The sequence below is a fragment of the Ips typographus genome, linkage group LG3 (genome assembly GCF_016097725.1).
Source record: "Ips typographus isolate SLU linkage group LG3, UJ_Ityp_2.0, whole genome shotgun sequence".
NCBI classification, from domain to species: Eukaryota; Metazoa; Arthropoda; class Insecta; order Coleoptera; family Curculionidae; genus Ips; species Ips typographus.
The window spans coordinates 7,940,065-7,961,141 of record NC_138424.1 but is presented as its reverse complement, the minus strand read 5'-3'; the positions used below and the strand labels follow the sequence as shown (position 1 = coordinate 7,961,141).

The following is a 21,077-nucleotide window of genomic DNA, read 5'->3' as shown; positions in this document are numbered from 1 at the left end:
TGGAAACGGAAAATTCACTTAAGAAGTTTAAAAAATATTATTGTAGCCAGTTTTCATAGTTTCCAAACAAACTAAAAGACTTTAGTTTTGAAAAGGGAATTAGAAAAGATAAAAATTTCAGAAGCTTAAAAGTTGTGTTTGTAACCAGTTTACATGCAAATCGAGAGACTTTAATACTAAAAATTGACTTGTAGACATAAAAACTACTTTTTCAAGAATTTGTTACCACAAATTCATACATTTAAACCTTAAAAATTGACTTGAACCCCAAAATGTAACTGAACTAATGAAAAGTGACATCAGAAGCTTAAAATTTGCATTTGAAGTAAGTTTTCATAATTTGAAGACAAATTTCAATATTTTAGTCTTGAAAATGTGGCTGTTTTCAGTGCCTCAAATCGAGTTTCAAGACTATCTTTACAAAGTTTTTGACTTATCAGGCCTAAAAGCCAGTTTGTCCACTGACCATAGTCTTGAAAATGTTATTTCAAGCTTCTTCACTGTTAAATTGACTTCTACACTCATAGGTGCAATAAATTGTAGCATCTCTAAGAAATTCAGACTGTTTTTAGTGCTTTTTAAGACTGAAAAATCGAGTTTAGGACTCTAAAAGTCAAGTTTCTTCAGTAATAAAAGTAAAAAATGTTGGTACCAAATGCTACAATAATAGTCTTGAGAACTAATTTTTAGAAATAAAATAGTCCGAAAATTTAATTTACTTCTAGACTTGTTGTCCAGTCCAGAAAATTGAGTTGTACACCAATTAAAGTCTTGAAAATATACTTTTGGACTCTTTTGGACTAGTAAAGTCAGTTCTAGCATTAAAAGTCAACTTTTATATTATTTTTAGTAGTAAAAAATGAGTTTCATGCACAATACAATCTTTGTCTTGATTTCCGGACTTTTTTAGTTCTTGAGTGCCAGTTTCAGACACTCAACCAGGATGGCAGTCTAAGAAAGCGAATCATAAGACCATTCCTAGTAGTAAAAAAGTTTTTAGACTATTCAGTACAAATTTGGACTTTCACAAGTCTTGAATGTTCAGTTTTAAACTATAAAACGATTTTTTAAATTGAAATTTGGAGGACTGTATCTTCCTTAGGAAACGTTTTTCAGAAAAATGACATAATGCAAGTCAACTTATTTTTTGTTTAGCTATCAAATGTTGAATTATTGACACTTAAAACTGGACCACCCTGTATAGCTTTTAAATTGTGAAGAACACTCTGCAGGGTGTTAGAAATTCGATGCATTAGCATTGCTATTTTAGAAACTATAGTTCATAGAGCTGTAGTTAAATGGAGGCAAAGTTGCGCATTTTATTGTTAAATAATTTCGTAAAAAAAAAATCAAAAAATGTTCTTTATATCCGACAAAAACCGAAAAAATCTAATTTCTATTTTATTTTTTACCACTTAAAAAATGCACTAAAATCTATTTTTGAAAAATTGATAATGGTATCTAAAAAACGAAACGTCGGAGCTGAAAACTAAAACTATTTTGTAGAAGAGCATCAAAAAAGTGTCTCCAGAAGGTGCCAATGATTTTCCAAAATAATCAATAATAAAGTGGAAATATAATAAACAAGAAAACGTTTCTAAGAAACAAACTCTACTTCGACGATCAACAGACTACATTAAAGGTAAAAAGTTTTCTCAGAATTTATGTGATTTAAGTTAGTTTTTTCTAAGATTAAAACGCCATCGAGCAAATTTGTAGATAATAAAATTCTTTATTATTTTATGATTTTAACTTCAGCACACACTCTAGCAAACAAAATGTTTAACGGATTTAACTAGAAATCACTAGCAAAAATGTAAATTTTCAACAGCTATACGTTAGGATGATTTACGTTAAGCACTACGGCTTACGTATGTGCCTTGCCAGTTGTCATCAAACATATTTATCATAAAATGATAATTTTACACCTAGAATAGGCGCGTTTACACCCAGAATAGCAGAAACGGAAGTGAGATGATAGAGATTAGCTGCAATGCACGGAGTTACGGAAAAACTTTTAAAGCAACACATGTTGCATGGTAAGAAGTACACGATTTATGCTAGTGAGCTTTTAAATAATCCGTAAATAAAATCGGTTATCTCTGTACGACATCGTGGACAAACACGCAGGTTGGGGCCTTAATATATCTTCGACTAAACGATTACGATAAATCACGTCTAACGATCTAATATCCAAACCAGCGGCCGGTAATCTAACACGATATGACATATCAGCGATCTGAACACGGTCGGGTCATTAACAAACATGCCCACTACATCTTCGTACCTGAAGACTTGTCACCTTAAAATGGGGCTTGTTTGATTGGTCCGTCATCGCTCTACATCTATCTCTTCCAACTGATCTGGCTCTAGCAGTTTGTCGTAAACGCAACATGGAAATCGATGCGTGTAAATGGAGTTTAACGGATTAATTTTACAGCGCGACACCGAAAGGCCGCCGATAAGCATCTACTTAGCTGAAGATCGTTGAAGAAGCTCTTCCTATAATAATAATTATCCCGAACAGTTAAGTTGATAATTCTGTGTGCCCGTGGCAGATGGCAAACGCGCGGAAGAAGGCGCTACATGGTATTGCGCTCTTCTCTGACTCTTCTTTGTTGCTACGAACGGCCGTCATCTTCTATAAATACTGATTTCTTTTGCTTTTTCTTCTTCTTAATGCCGCACAGTACTAGCGGGAAGCGTGCTTCTTTATTGTCCCTTAATAACGGTCGCAATTTGTGCCCGAAGAACCGGATGCGGATAGTTTAACTTGTCATACAACGGCAATAGAGAGATCAAAACATCAAGTACACTTTGTAAGGCAATCAACAAATAGAAGAACTAAATAAGGAAATGGGAACTTAAGTAAGGCAGGTGCAATCATTATTATGATTTTGCAAAAATAATATCTTTTGATATCTCTGTCTGTCTTCTGAACTGGTTTATTGGAAACTTGAGAAAGAAAAGGAAATTGTTACTAGTTGACAAAGACATTATCAAGAATTTATCATTTAGTGAGTTTCACTAACTGGATTTTGACAGTTCTGTCATATTTTTCAAGAATTGAAGTGACAGTCCATCTAATGAGTAAACAGAGGTTTTTAAAAATGATATTATTATTATAATGTAAAGAAAGTATTGTATTTTCCACCACATATTTTGAACAACTACATATTACTTAATGTGAGTACATAATCTAACTCAATAAAATCGAGAAGGGAAATCATCGAGTCAGCAAAAATATGGATGATCTGCTCTAATCTAAAATTTTGTGTGACCTAATTCAGTAACATTAATGCCTTACATTATAATAAGTTTGTGATAAATACGTTCTTGAGCTATGCAGACATTGTTCACATTTTGTAAGATTTACTCGATTGATTGCAGGAATGATTTTACTCTTGGATTAAAATAAGCTTATACTTTTTTACTTAGAAATGTTTGTTTGACTTATAACCGACGCTAAAACATAACTATAAATGGCAGTGCCAGAAAATATAGATACAAAAGTTTTTAGGAAATTAGCCACACAAACTGTGAAAGTAATGTTGCTATATAATAAGCTGATCATGGTTTTGTTTGACCAGGTTATCTCCAGTACGTGAAACCGGACATAAATTCAGAGGGTTCCATAACGTAACGTACTGTATGTGAATTACTTCAACAAACTTTCAATATTTCCCAGATGACTAATCCAATAATTATTATCTATTTCAATAAAGCCAGAGCCCTTTATTCACAATAGAAATGTCAAAATGCATCTAAAAACTTAAAAAAACAAACACAAACATACTGTTAAGAATAACAGTACAAAGCCCTTTCTCTATGGTGCCCTTATTAGGTAAAATTTAATAGCCTATAGGCTTGTTTTAGACATTTAGAAATGTCTCTGCTGGCATTTGGAGCAAAATCTTAAAAAGAAAAAATGTTGGCAAAAACTAACATTTTACAATGTTAAAATCTACTGTTACACCTCCCAGTGGCAGAATTTCCCTCACTTCTCAGTATTACAGTTCTGGAGTATCTCAGTAACACACAACATCAAAAGTGAAGGTAACAATTCATTATAACTCAACCTGACAAATACAAAACATCAAATAAACCAAAAGTCCGATTACGGCCCCCAACATAAAATTATCTAATGGCCTCTTAAAATTAATAGAAAAAAAAAACTTTTACCAAGTTCTAACGACCACCTAATTAAAATTACGCTCTTAAAGAGTTTTTACTGGAATTTCGGGGCGGTACCTAATTTTTTATTTTAACAGGATGCGCAAGATTAATTGCGAATAATCACCGTCGTCGTAGGTACTCACAGATTGCGTAACATTTTTCGTTTTTGATAATGTTCACCTTTCTAAAACGTTAATTGATGGAAATCGCACTTTGGCGGCTGATTAACTCGTAAACCCGTCCGGGATGGATGATTCGTCTTAATGAAGAAACAATGATGATGATTTTCTGGATAATAACGCCACGCAAACAGATGCCAGAGTTAACAAGGCAACAACAAACACATCGTTAGGCAGATGAGAAGACCTAATTAAAACCGTTTTGTTCTGAATTGGCCTCTAAACAGTGGCGTCACGCCGAATTGCGGCCGTCATGACAAAAAATAAATTTGATTGGCGACTTTCGTGAATTCAAATTAGCTCGATTAGGCAACCAATCGCTTCGATTTGGTACAATCAACGTATCGATGATCATTGATATTTGGACTTAGAGATCGTGCGATTTGTGCGTTCAAGGATCAACCCGTCCGTAGGGTTAAGCAATCAGATATCTTATGGGAAATTTATTACAATTTGCTTGGCATTTTTATTAATCAGCTCACATTACGAAAAAGTTTAATTTTGTAGATCACAAACAGTTCTGCATTGCTTTTTGGTAGTGAAACATTTGCAACCATTCTTAATATTTAAATTAAATAAGGGAATAGAACTAAATTCATAATGTAATGATAGAGAGAGGTTCTATTGGACATAAAGAAAGTAAACCCATTCTGCCCTAGTGAGTGTAGTTTAGACATATTTTGCACCTAATTTGTCTGGCACATTCATATCTCGACTTAGCTTTTAAGCTGTTCTTAAAAAAAAAACAACTTACGAATGTCAACAGTCTTCTTATTCCTAATATGACGTTTAAATGCAGTGGGGAATTATCTACCAGCTGTGCTACACAGAGGTTACTTGGAAAAACTCGTTCAAATAAGCAGATAAATTAGTTACGTCATTTTTGACGGATTGTGCCAACTTCTTTGAAATACTCAGTCCTTAACATTGAATTCTAATCAAGAATTTCCACACCTGTGTGTAATATGTTGTGTAAAATAAACAACACGTGTATTAGCAAACTTAGTTGCGAGTTTCCATAAACGGTGATATGCTTATTTTAGATCGATTCAGGTGAAGAGTAATTTTATATCCCACAATATTGTATATCAAATAGCTTTTTAGTTGAATAATAGATAGCAACAAAACGCAATGTTGATCGTACATCGAATAGTTGTATGGAAGACATAATAATAGATACCGGTTTAATTTTTAATTCAATTGTTTTATAGGAAGCTATAACCTTTATACATCAATATGGTTGATGTATAGCTCTTCATATAACGGAAATCAATTCAAGTCACATCTGTTCGTCATTATATTGCCGACATAACTTAGCATTTTTAACTTTTACGGCCTGTACTTTAATTCAAATAAATTGTTGGTTGAAAAAATGCACTAATCAAACTTAAATCAAATGTGTGACGAGCTTTTTACAGTTTAAAAGTTAAACTACCGCCATTAAATAGTTAATAAACAAAATACTATAAATTGTCGTACGCGCTGCGCTGACTACCAAATCCGGTATAAGATTAGTTAATTTATGTAAATGATAAGGCTATAAATTATGTAAATAAACATTAAAGGATTTCCACTGAAATTAGGTCAATACACATCTCCACGGTGGTTTGACATTCGATAGATAAAAAATTTAAAATTTTGAGCAATAAAAGCGAAGATGATTGTAATAAAATTAATTACTGAAAACGATCGGGCACACACCCAATTGGTAAACCAGTTGAATTCGTTTAGAAACGTTACCTAATTCATCAAGACACTAAATCAGCTGAGAAATCAGTTAAATTAACCTTCTCACAAAACGAACTGGTGATTTAATGGTTCTAGTAATCACTTCCTGGGCGGTGTCAACGCTATTTTTTTCTAATAGTAAAAAAAAAGTTGCTTACCTCTGGGGCTGTGGGGCTGGGGGGAACTCCCGGACGAGGTGCCCCGATCCACCTGGTCGAGTCGGACCGACATTCGTCCTAAAAGAATATTTTGATAAAATAGAAGCTATAGCAGAAATCAAATTAAATTAGGATGACGTTACCACCGAACAAAAAAAAATAGATTATTGTCAAAGTGGATTTTCAGTCCAAATGAGTGTTTAACCAAGACCAAGTAATTAGGTCAAAATAAGGATTTTTGCCAGATGAAATAACAAAAAAAAAGTTAATAAAACTATTACTCTAGACAATAGAGAAACAATTGGTTGGGCATTAGCTAGTTGCATAAAAAAAACAAAAAATTAAGTTTAAATAAAGTAAAATACTTTCTGTAAGGGTATCGTACTATCGCAATTCTGAATCCATTAGAAATAAAACGGCGGTAATCAAACTGAAATTACGTCTTATGACTTTTTTTCGGTGAACATCACGTAAAATATTAGTGAAGCCGACGTAACAAAGTCGGAACTGGCAAAAGGTCGTAACCAATAATTTACCGGGTCGTTTCTTAAGCTGTGCGCTATTTTAAGAGTCATTTTTATTTTCACCCGAGCGAGTAGTGGGCGCTACCGAACGTCATTTAAAAAAAATGCAAATGTCAATAAAACGTCTGATCGTTTTAGATGCGGTCATCTAAAGTTAAGCGTTTTACGTTAACCGGTCATCGTTAGATAATTTAATGGGTTTCGTGTTGGAAAGCCCAGTAGGCTGATCATCGTGGGATACAATCACTCTGAAGGTGCTAACTAACTGTTATTGATCATTTACAGTTGGTGTTATGATTAGATTTCTAAGATTTGACAAAAAAAAATTAGGTTGATGTGTAAGTTGGTCTTGGTTCATTTACAAATCACAACACTGTCGCTTCAGTTAATTAAAAATATAAAAAAAAAATTAATATCCTAAATACTTAAACAATATAATATTAAGTTCGTTCTTTTTACTTTAACTAGAAAAATGATAATGATTTGAAACGCAGGTGTGAATATTAAAGTCTTCTATACTGCCTTTAAACAGCACACAATGCAGTGATGTGGCAAAAATCGCAAACGATAAAAATGCAATAATAATGTTGTTAAAATAAAGAGTTGCCATTAAGTCAAACTTTCTTTAGATATTCATGATCTTCTCAAAGGAGTTTTCTTAATTTTTAAAATTATCATTAGTGCACACCCTTCTATAAAAATATAGTGGAACTATGTCAGTATAATAATAATATATACAGTGTGGAACAGCCAAATGGAATAAATTCGATAACGAATAAATGAGAGCGTGTTGGGAAAAACGCTTGGACACGTCGATTTGTATTTTTAGATGCACATTTATTAAAAAAATTAAAAATTATATAGGGTGTGGCATGTGACAGTGGCCGATACCAACTTTCTTATTTTAAATACAACCCCCTGTATATTATTAGTTTTTTGGATTCTTCAGAAAATTCTAGACATAATTCATGTAAATGTCCCATACCTATCTTCAACTGTTTCGGAAATATTAAGTGTTTTCAGATGTATTACAACAATTAACATTAAAAAAAGAAAATTATTTTATTTCCCAAATTCGCTACATTACACTCAATACTTATTTTCACGAACATTTTGAACATCTCTTACATTGAAATTAATGTTTTTTTGTTTTTTTTTACATTATTTGTGAAATAAAATATATATTTTTTTTAATGCAATTGTTGTAATACATCTGAAAACACTTAATATTTCCGAAGCAGTTGAAGATAGGTATGGGGCATTGTACATGAATTATGTCTAGAATTTTCTGAAGAATCCAAAAAACTAATAATATACAGGGGGTTGTATTTAAAATAAGAAAGTTGGTATCGGCCACTGTCACATGACACACCCTATATAATTTTTAATTTTTTTTAATAAATGCGCATCTAAAAATACAAATCGACGTGTCCAAGCGTTTTTCCCAACACGCTCTCATTTATTCGTTATCAAATTTATTCCATTTGGCTGTTCCACACTGTATAATAATAAGTAATGAATAATAAAGGATTTAATTTTAAAGCCTAGCCATGTCGCAATGCAAAAAGAAAGTTTGATGAAGATTCCAATGTTATGAGATTTGTTTTATTGACTTATTGCTAATGTCAAAAACCTTGACCTTAATGTTCTAGGACTGCAATTTTCAAGTGGTTATCGATTAAGCAATACCCAACTTTAAATCATTAATGTCATTTATGTAGATATTTTTAGACGTTCTAAGAGGTTTCCAATTAAGTTTTAAATTTTAGTATTCTCCTTTGATGCCTCTAGTCAAAACAAAATCCAAAAAAAAATTATACTGACCCTTAATTTTGCAATTAAAGACAGGAGTCGTCTCGATGTTTTTGAACAATCAATAATGATTTCTAAGGCCTTTGGAGGGTCAAAACAAAGGCTGGAAGTATTGATAAGGTCTTTAGAGTGTCAAATTGCACATTATACTTCTCGTTGGCCATGAGTAGTCAAAAATGGTGAAAGCATTTTAACTCAATCTAAATTGTCAAATTAAAGGCAGAAGTCTTTTCAATTTTTAAATAGTCAAAAATACGGTTCAAAGACTTAGGAAAGTCAAAACAAAGGCTTAAAGCATTCTTAATATCTTTAGAGTGTCAATTTGTAGCAAATAATTCTTTTCGATTTCTTTGAGTAGTCAAAAGTGCCTGGAGCCTTCCTGAAAAATTTGGATTGTGAAAAGACACGCTGTAACTGCCCTTGTCATTGTCAGTGTGATTAGTGATCGGGAAAACCTAGTAGTTAAATGCAAGGTTGGTAGCAAATTTTGGTTTTCTTTACTATGTAGGGTTTAAATAAACATGGTACAAGTAATTCTTTCTATTCAAATTCAGGAATTTTAACAATATGGCCGCAAAAACCAATTTCAACATCAATTAAAAATTGGCCAACGTAGGCTTTAGTACGTTAACAAAAATCATATACAGGTATAGAAATTTCAAATATGTTCTTATCAAATCAACGGTAGAAAGGAGAGGTAATCATTGAAAACCAATTTACACAACAAAGATGGAAATAGTTTTTAGATAGAAAGTCTCAGTCTCATGGAATGTGTTTCTGACCATGTAACCAACAAAATGACACTTTGGAAAAAAATTAGTTTGAGAAAAGCCCTATATCTGACAGTTAGAAACAGGCAGTTTCCAACATCAAGCTTTCTATTACAAAATATTTTATTTTTCTATTTTTAAATTAAAAGGGCTGTTCCTAGATTTGGAAACGCTATTTGTACTTTCTAACTCATAGAGTTGAGTACAGATGGTATCAGATGTTGCACAACAACTATCATTTCTGACAGTTGACTATAGTGGAATGAAGGTTTTGTTCTTTGGTTATCAAGCCCTATAGCCTCTCTGATAGCCGTAATACGGCGTAACCGGTCAGAGGATTGGGATTGATAAACAAAAAACAAACCATTTTTAATCAGGCTTTCTGTCAAATTTGAGCTTCATTTTTTGGCTGACGAGTATTTAAAAACATACAATTTGACCCACCCGGTAGAGTTAAGTACAATTATTAGAGGCTGGTAAAGGCTTCTTCACATTACTATTCGTTTTAATGCACAATGACGCCATCTAGTGTTTAAGTTACTAGGATTTAACTTATTAGTGATTACATAACAATCAGTCAAATTGAAAATAAACAATTCATTAGTAACCACAAACAAAATATGTCAATGACGACAATAGGTGCAGCCTTAATAAATCTCAGACGGTAAAGTTGCACAATATACTTAAGGAACAAACGACCCATCGGAAAATGGGGGATTACGCGAATTAATTACGACTCGGTAATTAGAAGCGATAATAGAGGTAATGTGCGGTAATTCGCTTTTATTGCCCGGGCACTGTTCGCGCTATTTCCTAACCGACTATTTCGTTATTGGTTTTAGAATCCGATAATTACGGCGGGTAGTAAATTCATCCGCGGCAAACTAGATCGCTCCCTCCAACCTTGGGGGAGCCGTAAAACGGCCTTTTCAGCTTTCGATTAATCGCCGTGCGATTTCCCAAACCAAAAATTCTTCAAAATGTGGAAATCCTTTGCGTTTAATTGGTTAGTCACCCATACAAAGCGGGTTTAATGTTTTTAAGATAAAGTCACGTAGTAAATAGACTAAAGAGTTAATCTGGATATTTGCCTCTCTAGCAACCACACCAATTACCGTACCAAATACCCACAAAAAAAACACATTTCGTGTCAAGTCAACATTCGAGGGCATCCCAAAGTTAGATAGCGTTTTTTAATGTCAAACATTTCACACGATACTGATGGAGGTTAATAAGAAAAAAACAATCACTTATAACGCGGATATATTAAAGAAAGACGCCTCCAGTAATCTTCGCGGATCACGCAACTAGTTAAATCTCAATTTGAAATAATAGTAATTATTGTTAGAACTAAAAACTTTTTCGTGACGGATCGTGTCCAATTCAATTGCCTCAAAGTCCAAAAAAACTACACGCCTCAAAAGGTGTGTCACATTGACCCAGCAATGCAAATTTTTATATTTACGAAATAACGATATATTGATTCCCGCCATTTTAAATATGGATTTATTTTAAGAGTGTCGTAAAGTGAAGGGTTAAAAGCTCTCAAAGTGACAGTTTCGGGTCTTTCGTTGAAAGTGGTTATGCAAAATACGTGGTTTTTTTGGTATCAATACAGCGTTCTTTCGATACTTTATCAGTCAGTGGGTGGTTTCACAATGACAATACAGAACTTTACTTTCAACGCTCAAGTTTAATGCAATTATAAACGACAAAGTTGAATTCCAACAAAGCTATAAGATTCAGATAATTCAGATTAATAAGTAACTTTAAGAAGTAAGAAGCGTATCATTTTGAAACATTATCAAAATGGCGCTTACAGTGTCTGTTTTCAACTGTCTGTTGAAACGTTAACTGAGTAATCTTTTATACAAGATGAAGCGCCAAAATATTTTACCCAAAAATAGCCTCTTGTTTCATTGGTCTAAAGTCAACCATTTTTGAGAAAATGGCCTTTTATCAACAAAAACAGACATAAAACAACGAAGAAAAAAAAGTTTTGCATCAATGTACAAGCGGGTATTATGAACAGTTTGAAGGTTTTTACGTGTGTCTGTTTTGTTCCTACCTGTTTATGTATGTTATACTTATGAATTAATGTTTATTTTAGTTTTATTAAGCAAATAACCATGGAGTTATTAAAACAAAACAAAAATAATATCGATGAGCATAAAATGGGCTCATCCCACATATTTTTCAAAATACTAAGTCTAACATAACAAGAATTAAATAAAAAGATTCAAATTTTATAGTAACATTTAAAACGCCCGCTAGATATGACGTAGACGGTTTTCAACCAATTAGGTGCAAGGAGCCAGCTTTTTCTAGGCCTGCTTTCGTGTTAGCAGTTTGTAAACTTTTACCGATTCAAATTCATCTTGACAAATTAGAAATAAACACCTCGGTGTTTACGGTTTTTAAGTTTCTAACAATAACACTAGACTAAAGACTTTATGTCAAATTGACATTAAATTACTTTTTTTCCAGTGATGAAATAAAAAAATTGTGGAGGCGTGCTATAAAACGGGTCATTTGGCAACATTGCACTCTGCGGACTTCACTCGTAACTTGACTTTGAGGTTATAAATCAGCTGATCGGAAGATGCCGGCCGCATTCGTTTTCAAGCTCCATGGAGCGAGCAGCGCGTTTTTGACGTCACGATGACGTATTTTACCAAAAGCATAATTTAACCAACTGTCAAATTTACCAAAAGCATAATTTAACCAACTGTCAAATTACGTCATTGTGACGTCAATAACGCTCTGCTCGCTCCATGGAGCTTGAAAACGAATGCGGCCGCTGTCAATCATCGGACGGTCATAGCCAATAAAACTGCTGCAAATAGTCTACGTCATATACGCGGCAAAACCGTCGATTTGAATTTATTTACGTAAAGTCCTGAAATTACCAAAAAACCTTTTTTGTAAATAAACTACAAATTCCGACATTTCAGACTAAGCTTCCTGATTTATATGCATGGAAACGCAGTTTCACGTTATGTGGAATGAGCCCATTCCTGAGGAAATGTAAATTCTAATTCTAAGAGGAAATAATTAAAAAAAAATATTTACTTTAACAGGTTTCGAATGAAAAATAGTGTAAAAAAGTTTCTTTTGTAAAATTGAGAATTTTCCAGTTTTTAAAACATAAATATTTCAAACCGAAATTTATTTTTATCAACTCTTGTAACAGCTTCATCAGACACTGTTTTAACTCCAAATGGAAAAACGCTCAAAAAAGTCAAAATACCCAAAGCTGAAAAGTATATTATGGTATTATCTAAGGTGTTAGATTAGGGTTATCAAAAAGAAAGAAACGTGAAACAATGCAATGTTGTCACGTTTATTTCTTATCAGATTAAAATAAAGGTTTGGGAATATGTATTAGACTAATGTAGGCATATTTTAAAATGAAGTCAGGACTAAACAAGGTGTCACAGAAAATTGTGGCGTGGTATTGTATCTTTTTTAAATGTAACTGGAAAATTCATAACATAAAGCATTAAACTTCGAGGAAAAGGTACCAATACAATTTTTTTTTTTTTAAACTATGTCAAAATGCCTTATGTCAATTTTTTTTTGACTACTCTAAATTCAAATTGACATTATCAGATAGTTTATGGAAAACTAAGATAGAAATGTACAAGCCATTTTGCTCTAAGTTCTGAATAGTGTTGAAAAGTTCGATTTTTAGTCGCCCCTTTTCGAGAAAACGATTCGCGTTAGATGACATCTTTCATAGAACAAATCATTCTTATAATCAATCTAACTATCCAAAAAGGCAATGCAATACAGGGTGTTTTATTTAAAAGAAAACCACATTAATTTTACAATGTGCATCCATTACCCTTACTAATAATAACTTAAGTGTCCGCGGGAGTTCAGATGCAGGACCCTGTATATTTAGAAATTTCTGTTACCTGATATTTAAAAATCAATTTTACCTGTTACTTAAAAGCTACGTGTCCCTTAACTACTTCTTCCTGACTTGAAATTGTTTTATCTTCGTTCACAAATAATACATTTTAAAACAACTTGAGCCTCTGTAACCTATTATATAATTTGCAGTCCATGTATATTGTGGCTGAGAAAGTCATTGCAGTATAAACATCATGAACACAGGTGCAATTTTAGCCATCAACTTAATTTACTTCAATCATCCAGGATGAGTTATTCCAATTAATTGTAGGGAAATATAGGAAGTTACATTTTATTTTATTATCTTGACTAAGGTATTTGAACTAATACAGGGTTAACACCAAGATAAATCATAAAAATCTTAAAGCAGTTGCATTCACTGTTATTTCAAGCTTCGTTAACGTTACCATCAGTGTAAAGAAGAATTACAATTGGAAAACCCCAAAGAATAGTTATTAACAACTATTATTAGTGGATTAGTTTTGAGATACTTTCATTTATTATAGTTTTGTCAGATTATACAATCACGGATTTCCAATAATTGCTTAAGGCACTCAACAAAAATAACGAATAAATTGGATAGGTCCTTCGCACCTCAAAGTGGTAAAAAATATGGGTCGATGGTACTTTATCCTCATCAGTGGGCGATATCCAAAATGGGAAAACGCTTGTTAAACGGCGCCGTTCTTCTAAATTTCTGTTCAACTCGCGTGCGCTTCTGATTTATGTGCAACATGTTAAGACGTCGTTGCTCCTCAGCCGAAGACTCGTCTTCAAACTTTCGGTGCTTCATCTACATATAAGCCAGTAAATCATGTCGCTTGCGACACTAACGCCATAAAGAAGATGAACATCACGTTGCGCAAATCGGGCTCATTATGCATTTGGGGCCTCCCCATTACCGTTAGCCGCGTTTTATGTCAAATAAAATATTAACGTATGCAAATATTTCTGTGGAAAGGTTATAGTTTCTTCTGATTCGGGCGTGCGATACGTATTCATATGGGCCTTTTTCTTTGAAGAATTCCTGAACGCGGTTTCGTCATCCCCGAACATTCCGTTTGATGCTCTTAAGTGTTTCATTCCAAGAGTCAGAAACACCTCAATTAAGTCCGTCATTATCACTTTCGATAACCTTGGTCTAGCATTTATACAATTAATGCGATAAATCAAATCGTACGGACAGGAGGCTGAGTGTCTCGATATCACAATAACCGCTATGTTTGCATTAGATAATTGACAGAACAGTAATTTGCCCATTTTGGACTCAAATTTAGATCTAGTACCACTCTAAGAACAGGAAATCTGTACTGACAATGATTAGTACTTTCATGATAACTTGAGTCGTAAACTAACCATTAGAGAATTAAAAAAATGTCAGAACATAAAGATAGGCAAAGCCAGTCCTGTCCCATTACTCCTTCAAAGTGAAACGCAAGTAAATAAGATAAGTACTCTGTAAATTGTACGCATCTTCTAGCTCTAATAACAATAACGTTATCAGTCAGCTTTCTCAAACGCCCTGACTTCTGTGCAATCACTATTGAAATACACTCTGAAAGTGCTTTTTTCCTTAACTATGAACAGTAAAATAAACGGGTCGTTTTCTTCAATTTTCAACCAACAATAAAACCATAATGTAATTGGTATTTATTGTTAATAAGCGAGACCCGTTCGTCCGTATGGATTGCATATGCTACGGACTGTGGAATTGGCAATTTGAATGGTGATAGCAATAAAATTATATGGAATTAAAGTTTTTACATAAGTATTTAGACGTTTATGGTCACGCATGTTAATTTGAAATAAGAGTTGGTTACGCCTTCTGCCGGTTGCAATTACAAAAATAGGGAATTTACACGGAACTTTCAATTATAATTTACTGTCCTACGATAACTAAACTTATAAATGGAATCATTTCGACCGTTTCAAAGACCCGTGTAGGTGTGGTAGCGACTGTAGAACGACTATAATAATATCCTTATACACTTTATCAGTAACGCTGAAATTTTAATGTGACCATTGATTTTGCATAAACAACCATAAAAAAAGTGTATTTAGAATTTGCACCAATTCCTGAATGTCCAATTAATGTGAAACAGTTTGTCTAAATGACTGACCATGATTTATTTCACTCTCGTGCAATCAAGTTCCCGGAATAGCCTCATAAGGAAATAATGAAAGAAATAAATAAAGTTCAATAATTAATCACTCTTGGTGTCTTTAAAGTGTTCGGTTTCGATCATAGAATTTTCAAAAATGTTATATGATGTGGAACTTAATTAGGAGAGTAGACACCAAGTACAGACTACCAGAAATCGTCCAGAATGTTACCTTAAGTTAATCATTATTATAAAACATACCGGATGATACTGAGTGATTAGGTTAATTTTTTTCTTAGGACACTTGAACGAAGGAAATTTGAACTTTCTTGGCTTCGAGGTTGATTCTGGAATCTCAGCGTCAGGATCAGTACATATTCCTTGTTACTCTACGTCTACTTTTTCTTTACTCGAGTATTTTGGTTTAAAAAACCTGCATCGATTGGTTTTTATTTTTTTAGGAGTTAATTGATACAAATTTACGTATCCAAGCCCGAACTCGTACTGCGACAATTATCATTAATTAGTCATAAATATAAAACGTAATCTTGGTGCACGGTTAAATGATAACGTTCCGAAAAGTTAGCCTTGACCGACTAATTAAAATACAAATCAGTTCCATGTTGACATCAAATAAAAAATTTTATCCTAGAATTTACGAATAATTATTGTTCATTTAGTAACGAGTGTTTTGCGACAACTAAAAACAAAAACTACACTTGTCGAGTATAATTAGTGTTTTTCTAAAGTAGATTATTATAGCCCACCAATTTTATTTGTTGGTTGTTCAGCGAAAAAACAATTTTACTAAAAAAATGCAAAAATCCTGTTCTAGTGCGTTTCAAGCTCGTAACGTTACGTACCATGGCAACCCATGCCTATATCCTCTCTATACAGCGAATTTTTTTGGTTGAGCTACTTAACACTTTAGTTTTATGTATATACCCGCACAAAATCCAATAATATTATTGTAAAAGCTGATAGAAATGACGTTATGAGCAAATGAATTCTAGAGTAAGTAGAGGGATCTCAAAACCGAAAAAAATGTCCTCAAGAGATGAAATATTCCAAAAATCTTCTTATTCGAATAAAAACAAAATTTATTTTTGTAGTTTTCCTTGATATTGGCAGAAATGTTCTATTTCAAATAAAACCCCGGTATGGCACTTTGTAAATACATTTAATAACTGCTTTACTTATCAACGGCTTATAATCGACTAAAACTCAACTCACATTTTGGGTGGTGGCTGCTTTACTTAAAATTAAAATACATACAGCATTTCACCATCGAAATAAAGCTGATATATGGGTTTCTAGTATCAGAGGCACTAGCCGACGTATAAACAAAGTTAATCAGTGGATTCAAAATATTGGATATTGATTACACTCTTAATGCTGGGAACGCGAATATCAATTTTGCATCTCAAGCTTATGCTTAAAAAGCCAACACTTGAAAATGTTAATGACCTAACTTGATAATAACCTATTTTATACAGTATAGGTTAGATTATTTGTAGATCCCAAAAGCACTTTAAATTCTGATTTTAATGATGTGCAGTAACAGTGGAAACACTTTGTGCTTTGACTTCTAGGTTTTAATTTGCCGAATGACGTAATTATTATGATTATTCCAAATTGTTTATTAAGTTTGGCAGTACAGGCGTCTGCACTACTTGCTTCTAGTTCCAATACCAAACCAAAATTCGTGAAAATAAAAACGAAAATCGCGACCGCTGACTGTCGCCTGTAGGGAGTGTATCATTATAAACTACTAAATGGATATTTTACCCAATATTGATCCTAATGTAAACTTTTATGTCTGAATTTTTCAAAAATAGCAACTTTCACATTCCAAGAAACATTTTAGTTTCCGAAAATTTACATTAAAATGGTGTCTTGCTGTTCAAAATGGCGTACTTAGTTAAAAATCCGCAAGTTGAAGACTTTAAAGTTTACGATTATGCCGGTAAAACAACATGCTTTTCGGTAATATGAGATAAAAATTTAAATGATAACGATCGCTTACAAGCTAAAGAAGGTAATTACCAAAATTTGTATGCGATTTTTTTTGCGGGAGGAGAGTAAATTAGCGCTTACGACTCGGATGGACGTAAACTCCATATTAAGACAGTGATATCATAAAATGTGTCTTTAATTGTTATGTAAGTTTTTGAATTAAGCCGTTCCACGAAGTGTATTATAATAAATAAACAATCGATTCGGCCTAATGTACCGAATCTGACGTCATTAGACGAGTTTAGCATTCTCGTGGTGCCGAGGAACCACGCCCGGTGAGTCGCAACACAACACCGTGAAATATTATTGAAAAGGATGACACCGGTTCGCCTTGGATTTGCCACATACACTCACAACAAAAGTAGCTTTATATGGTACCGTACCAGACCGGGGCTATATCGGCTGTGGAAGTTAGAACCAGCTTAGAGCGGCCCCAGTTGCGTTAACAGTTACTTTATTTACGTTTAATTTTTTTTGAGATGCAAAGGAAAGTTATTTGAGCCACTGGCGTGCATTATTCATTATATGTCGTATATTATGTTAATTCGCTGCAGACCTTGAAGGAAACGTTGAATACGTTCACGTTTAAACGAATTTACAAACCTCGGGTGCTACCGTTCGACATTCTAACTGTATACGCTTAATTTCATAGAAAATTATCGCTTTTGCGAGATTGCTGCCGGAGATACGAACAAAGAAAACGATAATTTATTGCAGTTTAAAGAGCCTGATTAAAAATACATTAACCCAACCTTGCATCACTCATCGGGATACGCGGGAGTTACGCTAGAAGAGAAACCATAAACAGTTGCCCGATCACATGATCGGTACCTGTCCTGTCGAGACTTAATAGGCGAACAGTGGGGCGATACAATTTTTCGATAAGAAACGCACCGAATCAAAGAAATACACGACAAAAAGCCCATAAACAAACCCATGAAATTAAACGTCCGTCGACATTCTAATGGGTACCAAATTTGGTTCAAAGACGCAAACGTTAGATTCTCGCTGAACCAAATGCAGAGCAATTACGCCGTTTTCGGCGAATAAACGCTTTGAATATGTTCCCATCGTTATTTATACAGGGAGGCCGTAAACCAATCACGTTTTCTATCGCCTGCAATACGTTTTTTTCCACTACACATGTTGGTACCTTCACCCTGATTTTTAACCTCGACTCCCAAACCTTATTAACTGACTACTCAACAGAAATAATAAAAAACAATAAACCTCCAAGTTCACCAAAATGTTTCTTTTTGTTGTCATAGATTGAGGTGACAATAAACGGAAACTTTGAAGCTCATCGGCTTTAATTAAGGAATCTTCTCATCGCTGATGATGCTGCTGCCAGGTTTAGAATCAAATTCACAGAAATTGCAGTTTTTCTAAGCCAATCCGCTTAAAGTGATCTATCAAACGACAGTCGAGTGAGAAGAAATCTGTAAGTGAATGTAATTTCCTTTTGTACACATATTTTACTCTTTCCCCAATTGTCATTTCCAAGAAATTTTTTTAGACTGCGCTAAATCCGTGAATTGCTCCCTCAATTTAGCTCTTTCATTCTCTTCCTTTAGCTTGTATCTGTACAACAAAAGTTTCTGGTCCTGTAAAGGCAGTTCCGGCACCTTCAGTTTCTCTATGTCCTGGAAATGCATTGTAACTTTATTATGTTTGTCTAGTTGACATTGACAGTAAGTAAAAGATTCGTCCTTTCTCGTTTGGTGCTTAGTGAATGAGTCATCTCCAATTTATATTGCCTGCTGGTTGCATTTATCAGTTATGTCAAATAAAGAACGCTTTTTGATAGAGATGTCCAGCTTTCAACATCTCCCCTTTATTCTTAGGTCTTTCTGCTAGACTGACCGATCATTAACATTGTCTATTATGGCTTTACTGTTAGTTTTTCTTCATAACTGTAACGTTTAAAATACTCTTATTGGTTTCATAATTACTTTGTATATCTAAAACTAATGAAATTTATATATGGAGGGTGTTCGTTCCTTCAACTACTAGACCATGTTTCAGCCTTCAGCAACACTCATCAAGTTTCGGTTTTTTAGCCATTATCACTTTATCGGACCTATATCCAGTTTTGTATGACTGGTTGCGTAACTAGTGTAAACTGAAAGTTGTATCGTACTTTTGACGTCCCTGTAATCTTATCTTTGACAGACTTTAGGTGCAAGATCATCGCATACCACATGTTAATTGTGTTTGGTGCGCGACAACCCATATGGCAACCAAAATTCAAAAACCAACACTCTGCATAGTTGAAATTGGAGAGAAACCACAAGACAACTGAATAGTCCCAATTTAAAAAGCCTCTAAAGAAAATATTCACTACAGGAACAACTTTCGGTAATTAGAAGAAAGATTGTGGCAGATTTTGCATGAGGTTATTGCAAAGAGTAGAAAAATCTTAAAAGGTATTGTTGTCACTGCTATTACTATTACGATATCCTTCCGACATTTTTTAGAAAAACTTAAAAAATCTACTAGGCCTATTGTTTCTACCAGTGTTATTCCGGGAACAGATTTATCAAAAAATCAAATCGCTTTTAAGACATTCTAGGATCATTTCGTTTCGTGGTAATACCAAGATCGTGTGACTTAACCCTTTTTCGAGTTTTTATTGTCAAACAAGCAAAATTAAAGAAGAATTAATTGTGACTGGGATGGAAAGATCTGATTACCAGATTTATGTACCAGATTGTTGTAAAATAGTAAAAAACCTCTACCACTGACATTTCAGTATTCAAGTCAGGAATGACTTTTACAACCTATTGTCAGAGCCACGAAAAGCAATATCGGCGACCCAATAAAGTGAAATTATATTACCTACTGGTTTCTCCAAAAGGGTAAAAGTATATTAAAAGCACTTAAACCGAATGTATGCTCTAATTATTATTATTATTATCGAATATCTTGAAAGTGGCCGCATTAAATAATTAAGTATCAAAAACGAGTGTTTACGACTGACGTAACAGCCGTATACAAACAAAACTCTTTTAAATACATACATTGAATTTGCGATATCATTTTGCGCAGGTTGATTTTCTGATCACCACTCACACAAGGATGTGTAATCTATACGACACACCTACATGTCCATTGAGATAGGCGGTTTTTACTTAACAGTCACAATTTCCAATAAAATCGAACAGTTTGCAACATCGATAGCCATTATCACTTTATCGCTTTTGTTTACTTTTACACCTTTTACTAATCGCTGGTGGTTCTAGGAAGGCGTGGCCAAGTCACACCAAATATTTGCATTATCTTTTTTGACTCCAGTCTTAAATACAGTACGTTTTCCCGTTCAAATTTTCGTTCGTAGATTGCATGCCCGACAGTCTCAGTTCCCCATGGCACCGATATCTCATCGAACGACCTCCCATTAAATTAGGATTTACACAAGCTAGAATCTATTAATGATGATGGGATGACATAACTATTACAAAACCGACAAAATTGCCTATTTAAGTATTTATTAACGGCAGTAAATCAACAACGTTTTTTCGATAACGGCCGGCCTCCGGAATCGCCAGATTTATCTCCTGTTCATTTCGCGAAGAAATCGCTATCGGAAACCGTAAGATTCATCGAACAGGTTTATGCTCAATTTTAAAGCCGCGGTGCTTTATGGGGGACCCTTTCACTATTTCGCAGCTTTGAATAGCGGACATCAATTTTT

The 21,077-nt window shown here is 33.8% G+C and overlaps 1 protein-coding gene across 5 annotated transcripts in view; it reads right to left on the bottom strand.

The window, feature by feature from the left end:
* The window catches only part of LOC145726803 (uncharacterized), an 85,587-nt gene that overhangs the window by 47,072 nt on the left and 17,438 nt on the right, over positions 1-21,077 (bottom strand). For 4 of the 5 annotated variants that reach the window (XM_081976049.1, XM_081976051.1, XM_081976050.1 and 1 more), the window contains one exon: positions 6,242-6,319. The exons of the other annotated variant lie outside the window; for it this stretch is intronic. In XM_081976049.1, the coding sequence (XP_081832175.1) occupies positions 6,242-6,319 (78 nt within the window). The remainder of the gene's footprint in view (positions 1-6,241; positions 6,320-21,077) is intronic. 5 annotated transcript variants of the gene reach the window in all.